The sequence below is a fragment of the Musa acuminata genome, chromosome BXJ1-11, assembly GCF_036884655.1.
Source record: "Musa acuminata AAA Group cultivar baxijiao chromosome BXJ1-11, Cavendish_Baxijiao_AAA, whole genome shotgun sequence".
NCBI classification, from domain to species: domain Eukaryota; kingdom Viridiplantae; phylum Streptophyta; class Magnoliopsida; order Zingiberales; family Musaceae; genus Musa; species Musa acuminata.
In genome coordinates, this window is record NC_088337.1 from 2,063,010 (window position 1) to 2,084,405 (window position 21,396).

A 21,396-nucleotide genomic window follows, 5' to 3' on the forward strand; every position below is an offset into this window, starting at 1 on the left:
CAACGCATTTGTTTCATTCGGCAAACTCGGATTCCTTGGATCCTTCCTTCAAAGGCAGCTATTGCCCAGTCCAAGCTGTAGCGACACATTGACACTTGGATCGTTCTCCTCCAATTCCAACCAAACTCCTTACCAATTGGCCACTCCTCCTGCCATGCTTCGCTTTCGCAGTCTATTCTTCAAGTCAAAGTGAGGGCGTCGCCTGATGTGAGCCTTAATTACGTTGGTAGAACAGGAAAACTCGCCGGCCGATGCTGCTGCTTTGTTCGTATAAACTTCCCCGATGATGGAGACGTGGAGACGAAGACATGCAATGGAAAAAGGGGACCCACGAGTTGCATGTGAGTTGGAGTTGCCATTCCTTTGCTACCGCAGAAGACAAAGGCGAAAGCCGGCAACTAAGAGTGTGACCAAGTGATAGCAACATGCAACGGGACACAGGAATTCTCTCTCTTCAACCCAACAACAAACATACTCATTTCTCCTAATCTTAGCTCACCAAACACGAACGATGGTCATTCAAATTCCTCCATCTGGACCAATTTTCTAATCCGGAAATTTTCTGTGTGATGGAAAAGATTCCAAACTAATGAAACCCGTTGGAGATATCCAATAAAAACTTCCCCGATAATTCCTCCCCCCTCCGCGCATATATCAAGAAGCCAACCCCCTTCGCTGTTTCTTCCAACCCATTCCCAAATCCCCTCGCTCTTCTCCTCTCCCAACGCCGCCGACTCCGTCCGTATCCAGAGGAGGGGGAATCATGGGATCGGTGGGGGAACCGGTGGCGAGTCCGAACACCTTTCCCGTCCGCCCCTCGCCCTTCCGCTACAACTCTCCGCTGGCCCAAGTGAGCCTGATCGGGCTGGTGTGCTTCTGCTGCCCCGGCATGTTCAACGCGCTATCCGGCATGGGCGGCGGCGGCCAGGTCGACCACACCGCCGCCAACAACGCGAACACCGCACTCTACACCACCTTCGCTGTATTCGGCGTCCTCGGCGGCGGCTTCTACAACCTCCTCGGCCCCCGCCTCACCCTGTTCGCCGGCTGCTCGACCTACGCCCTCTACGCCGGCTCCTTCCTCTACTACAACCATTACCAACACCAACTCTTCGCGATCCTCGCGGGTGCGATCCTTGGCATCGGCGCTGGCCTCCTATGGGCTGGCCAGGGCGCCATCATGACCTCCTACCCGCCGCCGGAGCGCAAGGGCACCTACATCTCCCTATTCTGGGCCATCTTCAACATGGGCGGCGTTTTCGGCGGCCTCATCCCCTTCTTTCTCAACTACCACCGAACCGACGCTCGCTCCGTCAACGACGGCACCTACATCGCCTTCATGTGCTTCATGGCTGCCGGCGCCCTTCTCTCCCTCGGCATCCTGCCCCCCTCCCGCGTCGTCCGAGACAACGGCACCCGCGCCACCGCCGTCGCCTACTCCGACGTCAGCACCGAGGCCGTCGAGATCCTGAAGCTATTCGCCGACCGGCGGATGCTGCTCATCGTGCCGGCGGCGTGGGCCAGCAACTTCTTCTACAGCTACCAGTTCAACAACGTGAACGGCCTCCTCTTCAACCTGAGGACCAAGGGGCTCAACAACGTCTTCTACTGGGGCGCGCAGATGGTCGGCTCGCTGGCCATCGGCTACGTGCTGGACTTCAGCTTCAGGAGCCGGCGGACGAGGGGGTACGTGGGGATCACGGTGGTGGCGGTGCTCGGGACCGCCATCTGGGCCGGCGGGCTCGCGAACCAGCTGCGGTACACCGACGGCGTGTGGCAGGACGAGCTCGACTTCAAGACCTCCGGTGCCGACTACGCGGGACCGTTCGTGCTCTACTTCAGCTACGGCTTGCTGGATGCCATGTTCCAAACCCTGTGCTATTGGATGATCGGCGCGCTGGCCGACGACTCCCAGACTCTTAGCAGGTTACTCCTCCATCAGTCATGTTCTTCTCACTTCAATTCCGCTTCAAAACAACGTGTCTGCTTCGTGCGCATCGCCATCATCGACATTTTGTCCTGTACACAATTGCAGGTACAGCGGATTCTACAAGGGAGTGCAGAGCGCGGGTGCCGCAGTTGCTTGGCAGGTCGACACGCACAAGGTCCCCCTGCTATCGCAGTTGATTGTGAACTGGTCTCTCACCACGGTGAGCTACCCATTACTAGCTGTCTTGGTGATGCTATTCGTGAAAGATGGAAACACGGCCGAGGACGGCGAGAGCGACCATCCAAAAGTCATGATCTCCTAAAGCTTGTGGATAACGCTCATAGACTGGCTTTTGTACGTATACCTGTTGTTTTAGTTTAGCAACTCTGCTATTCGTGTTGTTCCTCTGTCAGTCAACTTGTTAGGAGGAGAGCATGGGATATGGTTCAAAGATTTCATGACTGTGAAATTGTGTAGTCAGTCCTTTGGTATGTTCTACTAATAAATTATATATCATTTTCAGAATCATTCATACCATGATAAATTTAAAGCTTGTAGCTATCTGCATCCCTTACCACTCCAACATGAACTGGCGGCGAACGGAAGAAAGCACAACTCCTTCAAGGAGCTACAGAAGCCAACGACACAAGCAAGCGATGGCTGTGTCACGAAACGCTTTCCAGGATACGGTTGCCTAATACATGTCATGTACATGCTGCTTGTTTTGGGTTTCTCTGGGCCGGAACGCTATGAGTTGTATATGCTTCCCTCTCCGCTCTCGTCATCGTCATCGTCATCCTCGCGGTCGGAGATGGCTATGTGGACGCCGGGGTCCTCCGCCGTGCAGCTTCCTCCGAGAACGATCGTGTTGTTGACGGCCTGGTAGTTGCTGTTGGCGCATGCGGCCAGTGCGTTCTCGTCAGCCCGCAGCACTCCGCCCGTGTCCACCATCTCCTGCGAGTTCACCCTTGTCACCGCGCCTCTGTTCTCACCCGCGAGCACGACGATCCTCGTGCCATCGCCGCCCTCCTGGCCGAGTCCCATGGCATCGGTGTGCTCTCGGCTGCTCGACTTGGGAACCATGGTCGAATAGAGGTGAAATCTTAGTCCCCGTCGGTCGGTCGGTGGTGACACGCAGGTGTCGGACAAAGCTCGATAGATTTATAACGGAGATTGAAGCTTGCTATGGAATGGAATTATTCTTATCTTGTAACGAGATTTAAGCTTGCATGGCGGACAAGGGACCGAACTGCATATTCCGGTCGCAAGGTTGGAAGCCAAGGATGCGATTGCCATGGCTTAACACCCAAGAAATCTAATGAATTAATCTTGGAATGAAGTGTTGGGACTCCTCAACATGACAATCTCGTGTTCTGCTGCTTATATTTCAGTCGGCAAAGGTAGCCAACACGACAACATGACAGTCGAAGCTTCAAGTGCTCTCCATACAAGCAAATGAGAGATAAATAGTTGTTGTAAGGGTGGGAGAGAGTTGGGAAAGTCTTCCTCGGACAAACGTATAAGTGGGACAGGACATCATGGGTTTAAGGTTGTTGTTGGGTAGCTAAATGTAACGCAGATGTAGTTTCATCAGCGACTGTCCTTGCTTCTGCAGAGAACTGACAGATTTAGCTCCTGCGACAGATTTTGGCACGCTGCTAACGCCAAGAGCAGTGAAGACTCCGTCGACCATTTCTTTCTTTGCAGGTCCGCATGCAAGAGCTGGCGAGGGAGCTGTACAAGAGCACAAGTGAAACCTGGAACTGGTTTCTCGAGTAGCAGCCATTTCGCAGGACTCTTTCCACCAAGTTGCTGCTATGACACCGAATTAAGTGATGGCATGACTTCACTATTGCGTCCATCTCCTCCACCTTGGTTAAAATTGAAGCAGTGATGCTTGCTTGCTTATAATGTTGTCATGAAACAATCTTGTGAAGTTCTCTTGCAAGTAGAATATTATTGGTCACACGATGTTCTAACTCAGATTTGAAGGGCACAGCACACAAATAATGCCCTTCAAAGCCACGAATAGGTAGGTGTTCAGTAGCATGCCAATCTCGACAAGTACTGATCGGTTTTATGTTGGGAAGAAAGAAGAGATTTGAAGGAAAGATTTCGTTGTATTGGAGAAAAATACTGCAGCATATACAAAAGATTTCTTTTTAAAAGAGTATTCTGTTGAATTTTTAGATCTAAAACCTTAAACTCCTAATCTAAAGTAGTTGCACCCATTAATAGTTTATCAAAACTGTACACGCATTCATATTAAAATCATAAATTAGTCTTAAACTATAGGTTGATCATTTATACTACTACTGAACATATCTCATCTTTATTCACCAAGTCTTTAACGAAGTGATGACGAAGTTCAATGCGTTTTGACGAATTTCAATATGTTTCCTCCAATATTTAAGTTACCAAGTCTTTAACGAAGTGATGACGAAGTTCAATGCGTTGGGAAAAACATCTATATAAGTTGTAAATCATAATATATAATGAAATTAAATAAAAATTATAATCAAATATGAAATCAAGATTTACGTGAAAAACTCTTCCAACGTGCAGGATAAAAATCACGCGACAAACTAGAGATAATCCACTATAAAAATAATAAAAGTATAAATCTCAGTATTTTGTTCAAAACTCAAGCAACAAGCTTAAGAGAATAACTGAGATATAAGGATCATGTCACTGTGCATAATATCCAAATTCTCTAATTAGAACCTCTTTGCGTTATCTTTGTCTTCCTCCTTTTCTTTCTCTTATTTTTTTGTCCTTTTCTCCTCCTTTTTGAATCAAGTTGCTGCTGCAATTTGATGCATCGTTAATGCAGTTTTCGTAGCCACCACACTCCCCTTATTAGATCGGGTTAGATGAAAGGGGATGGACTATGGACTGTTAAAACCCACTATGGGCTGAACGTATGGGCTATCAGCCCAACAGCACTAAGGAGTCCTCAGTTCTATCATTTAGTTGGAGAAGAATAACGGACTATACCACGGGTTTGGAAAGGCCCTGCAACCACTCTATTTTGTAGAAGGAAGATATTTTTAACAATAATAGTACACTAATCACTAAAAATGTATCGACAATATACTTGAATCTGAAACTAATATGTAAAGAGAAAAAATATTATTATATTTTTTCTCGCTCATTTATATTAATTTTAATATTAAATGATATTAGATCGATGTAATGAGATAATTAACATGAATCAATTACCGAATTGTTTGAACTCAACTACTAGTAATAAGTTTTTATAAATTCAATTCATTCAAGTCTTCTTCCACTTCACACTTTTGATACTAATAATAGGATCTAAAATGCAAATAAGTAGAATAACTATCTACCAGTTACTAAATCTTGAGGCAATTGTTTCAAGGAGAGACATCCTAAAAGGCAAAACAACGACTTGGATCTTCAAAGATTTTCCATATTAACCGATGGTTAAAGCTTTCCATCGACTTGCATATAGAAAATTATAGCAAGTAGTATGTTTGAGAAATTTGTCTCTTCTTGCCGACGATACAAACAATAAATTGGTAATAGAAGAAAACAAAAGTTGTAACAAGACAAATGCAGATGTAATTAATGACTGTCTGATGTCGGAAGGGACACTGTTTTAAGAGTAAGAAATGGAGCTCAGCATTTGGCTCGAGAACATCTACTCTTGTCGCTTGATGAAAGAAAAGGTCAGCGATAACAAGTCAAGCATGAAAGGCCACTAAGATCTAATAACCATATATTATAAGCATCAATCAGTGAACGCTTGGAAAGAAACAAAGAATTATACAATATTCACATTAGAGAGGCCATGTTGTCGCATTGAAAATGGGACAGAAAGACGTCTCTCAGAAGATTGGCAAAACCGTTGACATTTGTCATTGTGTTCTATTCTGTACTGCTTCACTTTCATCCTCTCTCTCTCTCTCTCTCTCTCTCTCTCTCTCTCTCTCTCTCTCTCTCTCGTAGTTACAAGTGTATATCGTCAAATACCCTACTCATAGCTCTGCGAGCTTTACACAGAGAAGAGGCAGTGGTAACACTTGAATCTGAATCCCCAAATCAGGGATTAGCAAATTGGTTGACCACATGGAACACTTACAGGTGAAAACACAACGGTCAGTGGTGCATGGTCGGAGAGAGAATAATTTTCTGGCCACATCCCTCGCTCGACTTCTGGTGGGAAGAGGACAGCGTCCTTCACGTTAAAACCCAAGGTCTGCTGTCTCCCTCCCATCATCTGTGTTCCGTCGATTCCCGGTGCTATTTTCTCCTCGGGTGGCTCTGAACATTTATGATTCCAAATTCGCTGCTGCAAGAGCAACTTGTTTCCATGAGGATATGATATACATGCAGGGCAAAAGGCAAGCAGGCAGCAAACGACCAATAGTTCTATTTCCTTGACTCAGCATGCTTGGTTTAAAGATTTGCGAGTTAGAACACCGGTCAATATATAATGTCATTCAACCAGTTAATGCAGTGGGGTTTCAGGAACCTTAGTAATAACGTCTCTAGAGCATATACCTGAAACTCTTCATAGTCCACGACACCATTTCCATCAATGTCGACTTGAACCCATAGATCATTTGTATCTTTAGGACCAAGACCATGAGGATGACCAGCTACACCCAGCTGAATTGATTTGATGCATTAAACATGTTAGATTAATGATTTAATAAATGATTTCTTAGTAAGAAGTTTTAATTACCTGACAAAGTGCCTGACAGAAACCAGAGTAGGTAATGTAGTCACCAGGACTGGCCACTTTAAGGAATGCAAACGCATTATTCTCTGTAAGAGAAGCTGTTCGAAGAAGATACTGAACATGAAACAATTCAAGTCAGCCTATGAATTCTTTTCAAGATAAGATGTAAAAGATGGGGGGGGCCATAAATTTGACAAACATCAGAATGTTTTCAGAAATATGTGAAAAAATTGCAAATAACATGTCATGATTCTTTACTATGCAAATTTAGAATAAACGACATGCTCATTGCGCCTTCAGATGTATATATCTTTTCCTCGAGGAAAAGGGTCTAACATAACTATGATTGTAGAGAAAGCAGAGGAAGCATTCAAGTGCCACTGGATCACGGAAAGATCTTTCTACTGCCATTGCCTAGGTCGAAAAATGAGTTCCTTTTAGCTGAAACTCTTTGCTCTCTAAGAAGAGCATGATATGGGTTACAGATGCAATATCACTGGACAACAACAGCATATAGCATAAAGGCATCGTCGGTACAGTTAATCCAAATAAAGTATTCACCTTAATAATGCCAAATACAGCTTCATTCCAGCTAGTTCTCAAGGGTTTCCTGCACTTATTTGGATTTAAAAGCCATATAAAATCAACTCCACAGATGTTCCCACGGTGATTGCGATGGCTAACCCACTGCAAGCAGAAAAAAAAAAGAAAGAAAAGAGAGATGTCAACTAACATTAAAAAATTGACAATTATGGCATCAAATTTAGCATATATAAATATGACAAACCTTGTGAGCGTCAAAATCACTGTACTGATGAGCAGTATCGTATGATGATACAAACCCTTGGGACCTTAGGAACTTATAAACATGCCCTCGTTTGCTTCCATTCCAATCGCTGGAAAGTAGAGTATAAGATTAGAAAATTTCATACTATTCACTAATTAAAGATGAATGCGTGCGTATAGTACTCACCCACAGAGTATGATAGGCATAGGATCAAGATTGTGCTCTTTCTGATATGTCTCTATATACTGAAGGATCTTATACACCTGCCGGTAACAAGCCAATATCAAAGTTAAGTCACATGTAGGTAGAAGTGGAAGAAAATCCAACCCAAAGAACAGAAAGGATTACCTGTTGCAAACGAACTATACACAAGCTAGAATCGTGAGGAAATAATAAATGGGTATTTACAATGAGGACTTGCTGCTGAATGCTGCTTTTTTGCTCTTGCCAAGAAGGATCAACTGACTCAACATGTAACAGCTGAGCAACACGATCTCCAAAGTCATTAAAGAGCAATTCCCGATGGTTTATTATCTTAAAATAGTCTCTGTGGACAGCAGTGAGGAGTCCTGCACACAAATCGATAGATCTCTTGTAAGCAGAAAAAGAGTGCAGCTAACAAAAGTAACTACTAAAGCTGGTCTTCTAATATTTCATAATAATTCTAAATATATATATATACATATATATTACATAATAATGCTACATTCTGCTATTTCTCTCCAAAGATTGCACATCTTAAAAATCTGTCTAAAACTCAAAGTACACTTTGGAAAATAGGACTTGGGAAGTTAATTATTCAACGTTATTTTGTTGGATTAATAAAAATAAGAGGCAATCAAGACTAATTTGTGCAAGGGAGAGATTGAAGGAAGATTTTACAGTGGTGATATCACTTGAAACCAAATTTCTCATAAGCTAATTAGTCTCATTGTGGTCCAAAATGTAAAAAATATCCATAGCCTTGATAGGTATGTCAAATTTTCATACACCTAAAACAAAAGATATTTAAGCAAAGAACACGAAAGATTACTAGGGAAGAGGATAGGCTCTGCTGGCCAGCAAGGCTAAAAGTTTGTTGGTCATTACCGTCCAAGAACTTCTCAATTTCTTTTCTTGAGGAAAGCCAAAGTGCATTGATTGGAATGACGGTTCCATGCAGTAATTAAATAGCACAAGAACCCTAATTTCCTCTAGAAAACTGCACTGATTAACATGACAAACGACATTCTGTTCATTTAATTTGTCTATTGGAGAATTCTCTCAAATGTCAACTGGAAGAACATAACACGTCTATAAAGCAAATTGACAGAAATAACAAATAAAGATCTTTGGCAAGTGCACCATCATCCCACTTGGCAATTGCAACAGATAGCACAAAAACGAGGAATCAAACAAATGTCTTTTTTTTTTTTTTTTCACTACTACTTGTTTCAGTCCAATTCCCGGAAAGGGATTCTCGCTCCATAATAGAAAAAATTCTCGAGAATCTAAATTCTCATTACTGTATAGGGATCTACAAAATTAGGTCATGGAATTCCATCTCTCATGTTTGGAATCAAAACGCTAATCAATTAGATCTCTGGAAATAATAAAGCAAAACTACATCGTCAAAAGAAATAAATTAACGTAAATGAAAGCCTCCTTTTTTTTCTCTTAAAAAGCAATGTTAATAATCTAAATAGCAGAAAAGGTGCCCTCAGTCACAATACATCAAAAACATTCCATTCAAAGCCGAAAGAGATCTAAGAAAAAGGAGGATCAGACACGCATACCATCGCCACGATTGTTCGTCCGTGCGAGCTTGAAACAGACATAACCAGCGTCGCCTAACCTCTTCTCATACATATCGACGAGCTCATCATTCCCCAACCAGACCTCCTAAACCAATTCACGCCAAACTGATCAGATTCGCAGCATCTCTCATCCGAAATCCAGATTATCATTCTTACAAGGAACATCGATCGCACCTGGAGGCAGATTATGGAGGAGCGATCGCCCAAGAGCCGCTCGATGATCCTCTCGTTCCGGCTCAACCAATACGCTCTGTACTGGCTCTCCCTGCAGCTCTGATCCTGTCAAACATAGAGGACCAAAAGTCAAACAGATTGAGGAAAGGCGAAGGCAAACGGCAATGAGGAAACAAAGAATGGGAATCGGCTGCTCACCTCCTCGCTGAGCCGTTTGTAGATGGGCGCGAGAATGTTGAAGGTGGTGCAGGAGACGCAACGCTCGGAGCCCACCATCGAGCCGCACCCCATCCGCATCCTCTTCTTGTTGTCGCTGATCTTCCTGATCCTCTGCCGCCGCTGTTTGAGCCTGTCGACGCCCGGTTCATCATTTCGCTCCTTCCTCTGCTCTCAGTTTCCAAACAAACGACACATGAAATCAGCTAATTGGTTCGACGCCGAGATCCTTGCAGAAGAAGTATCTGGGAAGAAAGAGATGGACGAGAGATCCAATTCTGCGTACCATTTTGGAACGGGAACTAGAGGCGAAGAGCGTCGAAGAAGACGAAAGGTGAACAGAAAACGGAATAAAAGAAGGGAAATTGGGGTGGAGAATGTGACGGAAAGGTGTTCCGCTTTTGGCGTAATATCGAGATGAGTGGGGGACGGAGGAGGGAGGAGGGAGGAGTTTATTATATAGCGTGGCCTTTAAAAAGGGGATAAGAATTAAGAAGCCCCGATGGTGTACCGATGTTGATCCAACGGCTGGCCCACGTCATATTATGGTGATTTTTATTTTTGACTGCGTAAAACTTTGAACCATTGAATTCCGTCGGACCGTTGATTCGATGTGCGTACGCAGAGGGCATATCCGATCTGGCGAGTGGCAGGAAAAATGACTCTTATCACAAACCCGCATCGTTACTGGCAAGAATGATGGACCTATCAATTGGGTCCCGGAACTATCGGCCAATTACAAGCGGGGTAAGTAGGCCAAATCGGTGTTCTCTTAAGATAGTCGAATCATGTCCCGAAAAAACTGGCGGCTCAAGCGAAATCCCGCAAAGGCGGTGCGCCGTCCCCGTCTTTCGTGGCTTGAATCCTGACCCGAGTGGTCTTGCGAAAACATTTCTCCTCCATAAATGGAAGGGTGCCGCGAGCCGACACGAAGGGTTCGTAACCCAGGTGGCGGAGCGGTTGTTCGGCTCAGGGGTTCACATGTCGGTGGGGGCGCGTGTGTGTCCTGGAGATCCATGATTGAGTACGTTCCGAGTGGTGACACGATTCCGGTTCTGCCGACTTGAAGGACACGTGTCGGGACGCAGGGCCGGGGGCGGTTCCGTAAACGGGTGGCGGCCCGCAGCGGGAAGACGACGGCCGGTAGTTTCTCGAAACGCATCTTATGCTTGGAAGTTTCCAAATCGGACCGCAAGAAATCCCAAATTGAGTTCGGTCCGGTACTTACTATGGAAAAGATATTCTCGTTGGCCAATTGGTCTCCGAATTTTAGGTTGAAGGAGGGAAGTTGCAGCTCTCAGTCGCCATGCTTACGCTCCATTGCAATCTAACACATTCGTTAATGACATATGACATTTTCGTCGATCAATAGGTCTCCGGATTTTAGGTTTGAGTAGGGAAATTGCAGCTCTCAGTCGTCATCCTTACGGTCCATCGTCTCAATGGTTCATCGGTTATGGCCGGGATGCATCATTGTCTCCGAAACCAAACCTGAGGGATTTCATGTGGAAGACATCATTGTGAACCACATGTAGCACATTAAAAGAGCGCTCCCGACAACCCACCCCGTGAGGGTAGAAGAGATATCGTCAGAGAGGATTTGAGTGGAGGCAAGAAGAGGTGCCCAAAGTTGAGGGACTCCACGCCAAAGAGAGTCCCTCCATCCATCACTGAGCCGCCCATACCGTCGTTGACTTGGTGGTCTGTCAGTCCATCAGGTTATGACTTCCTTTCAAGATGCTTTTTTTTCTTTTAAAATCAAACGTTCATCCTTTTATGAATGAAAAAAAAGAAATATTAATTTTTTTATTTGATCCAATTAGATGGAGATTTGAGAACAACAAAAGAAGTGAGATGAATAGTTTAAGAATCTTCTATAGCTTTCCTATGAAGGGGGGTGCACATAATTTGCAGTTTTCTTCTCCTTGTGGTGGAATCCAGATTAAAATATACTCCCCTCTTCTGTTGGCAGCATATGTTGTCATGGGCTCCACTAAAGAATAAAGAACAATCAATCTAGTAAAAGGAAAAAAGAAATCTAGTCCTAGCATCGGTGGAGTTGATGCTGGCTCATGTTCGAGAGACATGTGACCCACTTTTATGTGAAATGAGAAAGAAAAGGTGAAATGGATATTTTAAAGGCCAGAACCTGATGAGAAATGAATATAATGATCAAAATAGAGGAGTTTAATGCATTAAGCAAAATAGATTCCCTGTTAACCTTTGCGAGATAATTAGGCTTAAGGTTGGTAGTCATGTCGGATTCTGCAGCCCTTATGAAACTTGTGGATTTCTACGACTTGGAGGCATCACATGAAAACGGATGTCAAAAGCAATACTTAAATAGGTATTGGATGTCAAGTTTCACTGCATGTGAACCGGTCATGTCCTAAGGAGCAGTTTTGTAGAACTTTGCGCGAGGGCGTGACAGATCGAGCTATGGAAAGCAATTTGGTATCCCCATTTTAATTCAAAATTACAATGAAGATGATGAGATGAACATGCTCTCGTAAAAGGTGACGAACGTACGTAAAAAGATATGTAAAAAGATGGATAAAGGACTAGAGATATTAGGAGAACGTACGTAAAAAAATGGATAAAGGACTAAAGATATTATGAGAATTAACTGTTTAATGCATGATAATGTTGTGTATCATAGAAACCTGGTCTCAACCTCAGTGTAATGTTGTAGTTTATGATCACCTCATTTGACGCCTATAAACAAATCCAATGTGTTTATGTAAAATACTGATCTAAGTTAATGCAGACACAGTGACTTGATTATGGGAAATTGATTGTTTTCTTTTGCTAAATAAATTAACTCTTTTGGAGATTTTTTTTTCTAGTATAATTTGTTTTTTCTTGATGCAAATTTTTTTCCTTTGTTTCAATTTCCTTACTATATCAGGACCAATCATGACCGACCATCTGCTATCCATGTGAAGTGAATGAACGACCACACATTAACCAGTCATGAAATATAGAAATATGAAACCCACCCATGATAGAGGGCAACATCCAGCTGAATAGATAATAGAAGCTCACCACAAACAATTCTTGGATGCTGACAGAAAAGGTTGTATTTCCACATATTCTAGCAAAATGAATCCTTTAGTTCAGATGACATCCATGAAAAATGAGAAAGGCTTTTTTATATGATGACCTCATAATATTAATTGAGAAATAGTAGCTCAAATTCGGAATAAAAAAAACAAAATTTGACGCTGAAAGAAATTTCATAATTTAACTACATGACTATAGCTCCAAACCATATGATTCAAGCCTAAATGACTTGTATCATAAGGATCATGAAACAAGAAGCCAAACCTTGACATGAACACCACACCGGATTTAAGCATAGAAAAGTTCTACATGCATCAGAATCAAACAGACAAATTTATTCATTCAAGTTATAGCATATAAAATACAAGCTGATTATTAAGGTGTTTTCTTACAGATCGGATGTATTTACTCAAAGAAAAATGTTTGACTGTACACAAATTATGCCTGGTATTCAGCCTATAATATATGGCGACAAATTTTCTGCATGTTACAGGTAAAAAAAAAATGGAAACAAGTGTACTGTAGTCATACATTATTTACGGTCTTACACTGTTGGATGGTATCCAGGATTTAGGGTCACTTGTGTCAGTTGGAGGTTTCTCCTCGCACCCCACTCTTGACAGCATTCTAGTGCGAGCCGAAAGGAAGTGCCTAATCCGAGTACGATAAGAACACCTGCAGCGTTTGCTATCTACATCACATGACACATATGTACATAATTTCTTGAACTTTTTTTCTCAGAATATAAGAAGACAATAAGTTAGATTCCAAATAATACAAAACAGCAATGTCAAGAAGGGTTCTGCCTGTTCATTCTTGTACTGGTAAACACTCAACGATTAATTTTCCTCGGGGAAATCATGTGCATGAAAGGAACATTGAATTAAATGTATTATATGACAATCACACAAATCTAAGTGTCCATCTTAGCATGGTCATGTACAATCTAAATAAAACACTTCTCATTACAGTAGTCAATGCTTCAACCACACCCTTGGGTTCTCAATCATTTTAATCTAGACTCTCAGTCTTACTCTTAAAATAGCTTCACAATAAGTGATTTGAGCAAACTCCTTGTGAGAATAGACATTCCAGTTGGTTACAACTTACAATAGAATAATCTGATCGCTTGCCCACTTGTGCACCATTTTTCTTCCATGTTTCAACCAATTTAATTCTTAATGAATGATATATGAGGATGGTGTTCAAATAAATTTACTGTAGCTGTTATGAATCCAAAGCTTATAAACATGTACGAGGATCATGAGAAGCCACTCAAAATGATACCATCGCACTGGAAGGGAAAGGAAAAAGGGGCTTGATTTTAATAGCAAAGAGCTGGATGATAGAGAAGACATGTGCAACTGGCTGTTAACTTAAAATAAACACTTCAGAAAAATCCCCAGTGCATATCTGAGGTAATTTATGCAAGAAACTTCGGATCAGCAAATAAGTAGACTTCCTCGCTCACCTTTTATCTCATGAATCAAATCAATATGACTCCTAAAGTCTAAAGTTCCAGAATTTTGGGTAGTTGTCTGCATCGTGTAGACAATAGATCTCTGTAGGAGTTTATCAGAATGCCAGTTATATAGCAGTAAAAAAGTATTCATATATCTTTTTTTTAAGCCGATTCACCATCACAATTTTTTCAATCTCTTTCTCTAAATTGTTGCCTAAAGAACAACATGTATTCATCCAATCAACTAAATGTTCTGTTTAAGATGATCAAACACACAGTTTGGAGATAAACAGTCAAATAAAATTGATGAACTAAATAGATATGTGCTTCTGGTAGGATACAAATGTTACCAATTATGATGTTCACAGGCAGTGCAGAAACACCAAGAGAAACCGAGACTAGCACATCCAACAAGAGTCCGCCAACTAAAATGGCAAATGCAACCCAAAATGGGCTAAAGCATCCCTGACAGCACAAAGAACCAAACAAGTACATATAAGCAACGGAATGAAATCTACAATGAAGATGACAAAATGGCAACAACAATCACGGTGTTGGTGCTGGAAAATAGGAAATTTATTCCATGAACATTTGAGTACTCAATGATGCAGATCATGCAATGCTAAATTGTAGCTCAAGCAACCTTAGAATTATAAATACCCTTTCACGTTCTTGTCCCATGATGTAAGCTGTGTTGATCCTCCAGACCCAGTTATTTACCTATACAGCAAATGGAAAAGGAAAACACAAAATAAACCTTACTAGATTACCCAGCAACTTCCTGAATATAACAAACCTCTAACCTGAATAATATCTAAAAGTTGTAACATAGGGTGCTAACTACATCGAAAAAAGTAATCTTCAGGAAGTCTAAGGTTCATATAACAATTTTTTGCTAATACATGCCAATATATTGAGAATGATATTAAAACTAATTTTTAGTTATTAAGTTCTCCATATGTTTAATAGTCTTGATAAGTACCCAAAAAAAAAAGTAAATTGGTCCGTGGCTCATAACAAGTAACTGGTGATACCAATAACCAATAAAGTGGTCTTCATGTTACTCAGAATTAACCAACTATACCCTTTCTAATTCGATATACTTACACTCGGTCCTGATTCTGGAAATGGTACATTTGCAGCTATCTGCCTGGACAGAAAGGAATCTAAATAAGAAACCAGCCTTATCTACAACATACAGAACCGAGAAAATCACTTCGCAAGTAAAACACTTACTGGCATATTTCACATTTATTTGAACCTTTTGTATGGAACCAAGTATCAATACAGGAGCGGTGAGCTTTAGCAAGCTCACCTCGGCATCTGCACCCTAGATCGATCAGTGGTTCTTCTGTTTCCTGCTGACAAACCCTGCACAAGTTTTACAGCAACACAAAATCAATAGCTAAAATGACAAAGAAAAAAGTTGAAACTTCTTCTGTAATATTTAACTATAACATATAAGCAGCAAAAGCACAATGCAAAGTCAATTAACACAAGGTGTGGATTAACTGTTGATACGGATTAGCAAAAGCTGAAGTCAATGGTTCATGCTTTATGCAATCAAATTCATCCTCCTTAAACATGGAATGGCATGGCACTAACAGGAGCAGCAGCAATCAGGAAGTCAATGCCGGTTAGCTTGATAAAATATAAGCTTAGAAACCAGAAGAAACTGAAAGTCTTCCAGGTATCAGAAATGATACAAGAGTTGTAAAAGGAAAAAAGAACTAGAGGATACAAGTAGCATTATAAAAATGGAGGATGAGAAAAATTTCCATAATCGTGTCTTAGTGGTTCCCAAAATGATAAAAAAAAGCTACTAAATGTGCATGCCCAAGTTAATGTATTTAAGCAAAAGTTGATTCCTGGCTATTTCAGAAATACAAGTTTACAGAAGGAAATCTTACATTAAGCAACTGAGTCTATTTGTTTACAGATTTTGTTTGGGTAACTGCAGTTACGTTATCTCCATCAATGAATTTTTTTAATAACAGGTGAACAGACAACAAAAAGGATATGATGGCTTCATGTTCCATGGAATGTACCAAACTCAATTAGTGCTGAAAGCAGCTTGCAACTAATTCCACTCAAAATTGGATCCAGTAGCTGTACTCATATGTCCTTGTAAGCAGGACATGGCAGTCCTTCATGCAAAGTTATAGCAAGCCAACAGTGGTTTATATCAGCTAACATGAAGTTCCCAAAACCTATCCCAGCTTGCTTGCAATTGAGCCTTGGAGGAAGGAGAGAACAGTTTTAATGCTAACAGAGGCAGCAAATGAGAATAGCAAGGTTCACTTTTACCCTGTGATCCTTATCTATTCTTTTGCCCCTTCATCTCGTTCATCATCTTCCCTTTCTTTTGCTCCCCTATAATTTCTGTAGTTCTCAAAACTGAACCGAGCAGTGACCCGGTTGAGCCTCAAACAATTGGGCCATTGATCAAATGGGTTAATCAACAAGGTTAGACAACAGTGTAATAAAAAAAAAGAATTTCCGTCATGTTAAAATATATAAAATTATAAAAACATTTTTATAACAAAAAAATAAAAACAATTAAAATGATTTGTTTGAAAAGGTTGGAGGAATCCGTAGAACTCATTGGCCAAGCAGATAAAAGCATGAGCCCTCATGGGTTAATTAAGGAAAGAGAGAAAGAGAGGACAGTGGTGAGAAAAGGCGATAATGAGAGAGGGTGAAGGCCAGAGGAGAGAAGCATAGTGAGAGAGATGTTATCCAAAGATATATGTTGGTATCAAAGAACATATGGAGACAAATGGCTATATTAATGCTGCAACCAAGAATTCTGTAATGTCGATTTTACAATCCTACTTCCAGAAAGTAATGAATTCCTATTCATCAATTCATTCATGCACAAAACATGGCATCTAATGTGGAAACAGACTTAGAAACATCAATCATGTTTTACCTGCACTGCTCCTGATAGCTCCCACTCCTAGATAGGAAACCCTTCTTTGAGGCAGCCATCCCAGGAATCTTGTCACCTGCCTCAGAAGCTGCTGCACTCTTCGAGGCACTAATGTTGGGTTTTGAGATGTCATCTGGTTGGAAGATCGTGATGCTCAGTGCCAAAGGAGGCACGGATCCGTCCACAGGACCCTCCTGCGGAACTGTACCTGCTCCTCTTCTCTCATTGCCACTAAAATTCAAGGTTGAATATATATTTGGTTCAGAAACACCCTCATGTCTTTTCTGCTCTGCTCCACCACCCTCATCATTCGGCATCGATACTCTGCAACACAACCAGTCTTCAGCCTTCCACTTGACCCTTTGGTACTTAAAATTTCACAGTTTCTGCGTTCTCCCCCGAGTGCTTCATGGACTGGTGCAACAAGAGAGATTTCATGTAGATGCTATTGTATTGGTTTCATACTTCAAAAAAATCTTTAATAAAGACCAAGATATATATATATATATGTATATATATATATATATATATATATATATATATATAGAGAGAGAGAGAGAGAGAGAGAGAGAGAGAGAGAGAGCAAATAAGAAAAGGATTATGAGGATTGACATGGTTGCTGAAACTGCTACAAATGATAACGCAACATGATATGACAAATCAAGCTTTGGAAGATTCCGCTGCACAAGTATACTGCTCTCAAAAATCACAAACAAAGGCCAGGTAGGAACTATCGATCATGCCATGACACATAAAAAGCACCTCAAATGATGAGCAAAAAAACTAAATAAGATTCCTTCAAGCTCTCCTCATATAATCTTGGAACAAAGTGATATCACCAAACTAGGACATCAAATATTTTCAGTATCGAAGTTAACCTCAAACGAAAGCAAAGTCGAGAACTTCACCACACGAAGAGATGCTAATGAGATTTTCCTGTCGATGAGGACCACCAATCAAGAACACAGTACCAAAACGTAGGCACCAATATCGATCTCATGTTTCAAGAAACTGCCTCAAACGGCAGCGAGATCTAAACTTCAATAGGAGGCCGAGAGCTTCGGAATCAGAAAACACCACCAGGTATCTCACTTGCCTCAAAATCCGACGCCACGGGTCCGCGAATGTGTACCGAAAACAGAACTTTATGGGAAAGCCAATAAATCAGACAGAGTTGGGGACTAACTTACGGCGCCGAGACCAAGTGACAAATCAGAAGACGCCGTAACAGCAAAATGGAAACTTGGCAGCAGAAATCCCCAGATTCCATGGCAAAGCAAGAGACTCTAAAGCCTAAACATAAGCAGATTTTTAGAAGCCCAAGAATTCCTATACTCCTATCCTACAAGATCAAAAAGGCGGTTCCTGGTACTCACGATCAAAATACCGGGCTGGTCGACTGGTCAATTGACTTCTTTTTCTTCCTACCATCCTCAATCCATTTATTTCTAAGTATTGATCACCTCCACACCACCTAATTCTTTTGTAATGGGTATCCAGGTCAGTATTCGATTTACATGGAAACGATGCAGAAAACCTAGAAAAGACAGCAGAAATCCCAAGATTCCACGGGAAAGCAAGAGATTCTACCTGGGAAACGATGCAGAAAACCTAGAAACTAAGTGCGGCAGAGGAGACCACTTTGGAAGTGCAGAAAGTAGGAGAGAGAAGGGATCGGCTGACCTTATAATGCCGGTTCGGTTCGGTTCGGCCCGGCCCCGACGAATTAACGGAGGCGTGGAGAGAGAGAGAGAGAGAGAGAGAGGGAGAAATTATATATTCCTTAGTAAATACTTGATCGTAATGGTGTGATAAAATAATATTTCGGATGATAAATAATTACCTTTTTTTTCATTTTTCAATGCGTGTTTCCATTTGTAAAGCTATAATTAATCTAAAATAAAATTATAAAAAGGATAGCCAATTATTATTAATTGTGAATAGAAGTACACCACCGACTATTATTTCAAGCAAGGTATGTAATATCGTACTGTATCGGTGTTTCGAAATTGGCTCAGTATGATACGGTACCGACGTATCGAGTGGTACACCAGGGTGTACTGAACAGTTTTATATATTTTCTTCCTTATCGGAACACTGTAGCATTGCTACAATGTAATACTGTAGCTATCATTTGGTATTACATATCATGATTTCAAGCCGATTAAGTCAGGGTTTAGTGGATGGAGTTGTGAGCTATAGAATGATAAGGACAAAGCAGGAGTTCAAATTGGTCGACTGATATCATCCTTTTGCTCCCTGGCCATCATCTCATCTCATCATCTTGGCAATTTTAGCTTCGATCTTTTAGTCCACTTTACTGAAAAACAAAAAAAAACAGAGAAAAAATGTTGAGGAAAAAGAATCTAATCGAAGATCAAGTGCAAATCTTCTAAGAATTGAACTTCGAAGTGATGATGTACTTCAGATAGATTTTTGAGTGGAATTAAGCAACTAGCTATTACTAAACTGTTGGCAGCAAAAGAAAACGAAGAACGAGGAGGCGTGCGAGAGTGGATCACCGAGGATATGGGATCACGCAGATGTTGTTGGTGTTGGATGGATGAGGTGATAGCCAACTCTTAAAGCATCCACTTTATAAAGGGGATGCAGTGCTGGCGATAGTGCAACATCGTATGTCTTGGAATAGTTGCCATCGACAGCTTGCCAATGAGGAATCTTGTTCCATTTAGGGATCGATCATTAAGGTCGTAAACAAGTGTTTCTCCGTGTTGACGATGTGAAGTATAAATTCATGGGAAGACGATGATAGGATGTGGAGGGACCATATGGGTTTCTTTCACTTGCTTGCTGATGGAAAAGTCACGAGACATTTAGTGGGAACCACATTGACAAAATGCTTCTCGCTTTTCCATCCGTTGCTACTTAGTGGCTGCCCCTATTCTTACTTCACATAAGAAAGTCGAGCAGTGACACATAAAGTGGTTGGTCACTTTGCCGACTTCAGCTGCTCCACAGGCTATTATTGGGTGGTTATCGGTCGCTTCAAACATGTATCATCGAATTCTGTCAAAACACAATCTACGATCCAACAAGATGAGCCATACAGATCACCTGCCAAAACAACATGCTAAGTTGTGTTTGCAAACCGAATCCAACGCTGTTACATCATCAATCAAGTGCCACATCAGAAACAAGAGCACCACGTGGCACCATTTAATATGCAATGCACCATTTATATAGGATGATAAACACCCACCTGGACACAAACACTGAAGGATATAAATGGCTGTGACCAAAAGGAAAAGCCCAAGAAAGGATAGAGAACAAGCATGAGCATTGACCAACACCTGGGATTTTAAAGATTTGGTAATATCCGGCTGAATAGATTGATATCATTGCTGCTTTAATCTTGTTGGAAAGAGTTATTTTTTGCACCAAGGAACAAGACATGCACAGAGTTCACTAAATCTATTTCCCTGTAGGCAGGAATATAAACATATGGATGCTGGCATTCAAGTAAAGATCGTCACCCAGACATTTAAGCATCTTTAAAAACACATTGGAAACTAACAGTCTCTAGCATTTGTAAATATCTGAACTTCATTAAATATATGAACTAGAATAAGTTCAACTATCCCAAAGAAAGGGAGGCACAAAATCAGTCAACTCGCTTATCATTTTAATAGAGAGAAATAATCAGTGAAATAATTTGAACTTCTACTAAAGAAGCCAAATACTTAGCTATGACTTGCATGAATCTAAGCTTGCTATAACATCTGTAACATGAACAGGAAAAGTTAATGATCCATGAATTGACAATAATACAGCGAGAAACCATAGCGGCAAAATGGATAAAGAATTGCCATGCCAAAGACAGGGAGCCAATCGTCAATTGATGTTAAACAAACGGAACAAAAATATATGTTTCAGGTAACAGGGGAAAGGCCCAGAATACTAAACAAACTCACATACCAAATTATGGGCCAACTAAGGGTGGTAAGTGTGATCATAGTGAAATTTATAAATCTGTAACGGAAATATGCAAAAGAATCCATGTATTGAATATGCAACATAATATAAAATTACTTTCAACCATAGTTATCTAAGAACAACAAGCCTTTGGATGCACACACCAGAACTCCTTGGATTGATGCACTCAAAATAATTGGTGTCTTCTAATCTATGCCTTATGGATCTTCAAGAATGTTCATATCATACGCCTATATATATATATATATATATATATATATATATATATATGCTAGACAAGGGTCTCAATTCATTTTATTTCATGAAATATTTAATATCATGCTTTAATGCTTTATATTTAATGTTTTCGTGACTAATAAAATCAATTTTATTTG

At 41.1% G+C, this 21,396-nt stretch overlaps 3 protein-coding genes across 7 annotated transcripts; 1 reads left to right on the plus strand and 2 right to left on the minus strand.

Annotated features, from left to right (window-relative positions):
- The first annotated feature begins 647 nt into the window (after positions 1-647).
- Positions 648-2,458, plus strand: LOC135596816 (UNC93-like protein 1). Its single transcript, XM_065089002.1, has 2 exons — positions 648-1,926; positions 2,036-2,458. Exons 1-2 carry the CDS (start codon positions 764-766, stop codon positions 2,250-2,252), a joined length of 1,380 nt encoding a protein of 459 aa, XP_064945074.1. The 5' UTR covers positions 648-763; the 3' UTR covers positions 2,253-2,458.
- Positions 2,459-5,708: 3,250 nt separating this feature from the next.
- Positions 5,709-10,043, minus strand: LOC135596817 (uncharacterized calcium-binding protein At1g02270-like). The gene is made up of 11 exons (XM_065089003.1): positions 9,898-10,043; positions 9,594-9,779; positions 9,396-9,500; positions 9,201-9,306; positions 7,774-7,994; positions 7,612-7,688; positions 7,426-7,534; positions 7,200-7,325; positions 6,642-6,752; positions 6,458-6,565; positions 5,709-6,245 (listed from the first exon to the last, which is right to left on the minus strand). The coding sequence occupies exons 1-11, from the start codon at positions 9,898-9,900 to the stop codon at positions 6,003-6,005; spliced, it is 1,395 nt and encodes a 464-aa protein (XP_064945075.1). The 5' UTR covers positions 9,901-10,043; the 3' UTR covers positions 5,709-6,002.
- Positions 10,044-12,991: 2,948 nt separating this feature from the next.
- LOC135596818 (uncharacterized) lies at positions 12,992-18,838 on the minus strand. 5 transcript variants are annotated; one of them, XM_065089004.1, is made up of 7 exons: positions 18,659-18,838; positions 17,069-17,482; positions 15,373-15,507; positions 15,244-15,286; positions 14,797-14,856; positions 14,487-14,601; positions 12,992-13,349 (listed from the first exon to the last, which is right to left on the minus strand). In XM_065089004.1, the coding sequence occupies exons 2-7, from the start codon at positions 17,383-17,385 to the stop codon at positions 13,219-13,221; spliced, it is 801 nt and encodes a 266-aa protein (XP_064945076.1). In that variant the 5' UTR covers positions 17,386-17,482; positions 18,659-18,838; the 3' UTR covers positions 12,992-13,218. The 5 variants fall into 5 exon arrangements, with proteins under 5 accessions (XP_064945076.1, XP_064945077.1, XP_064945079.1 ...); XM_065089005.1 differs by lacking the exon at positions 18,659-18,838 and adding an exon at positions 18,588-18,612 and having other exon boundaries at positions 17,069-17,485; XM_065089007.1 differs by lacking the exon at positions 18,659-18,838 and adding an exon at positions 18,445-18,465.
- Between the last annotated feature and the right edge of the window lie 2,558 nt (positions 18,839-21,396).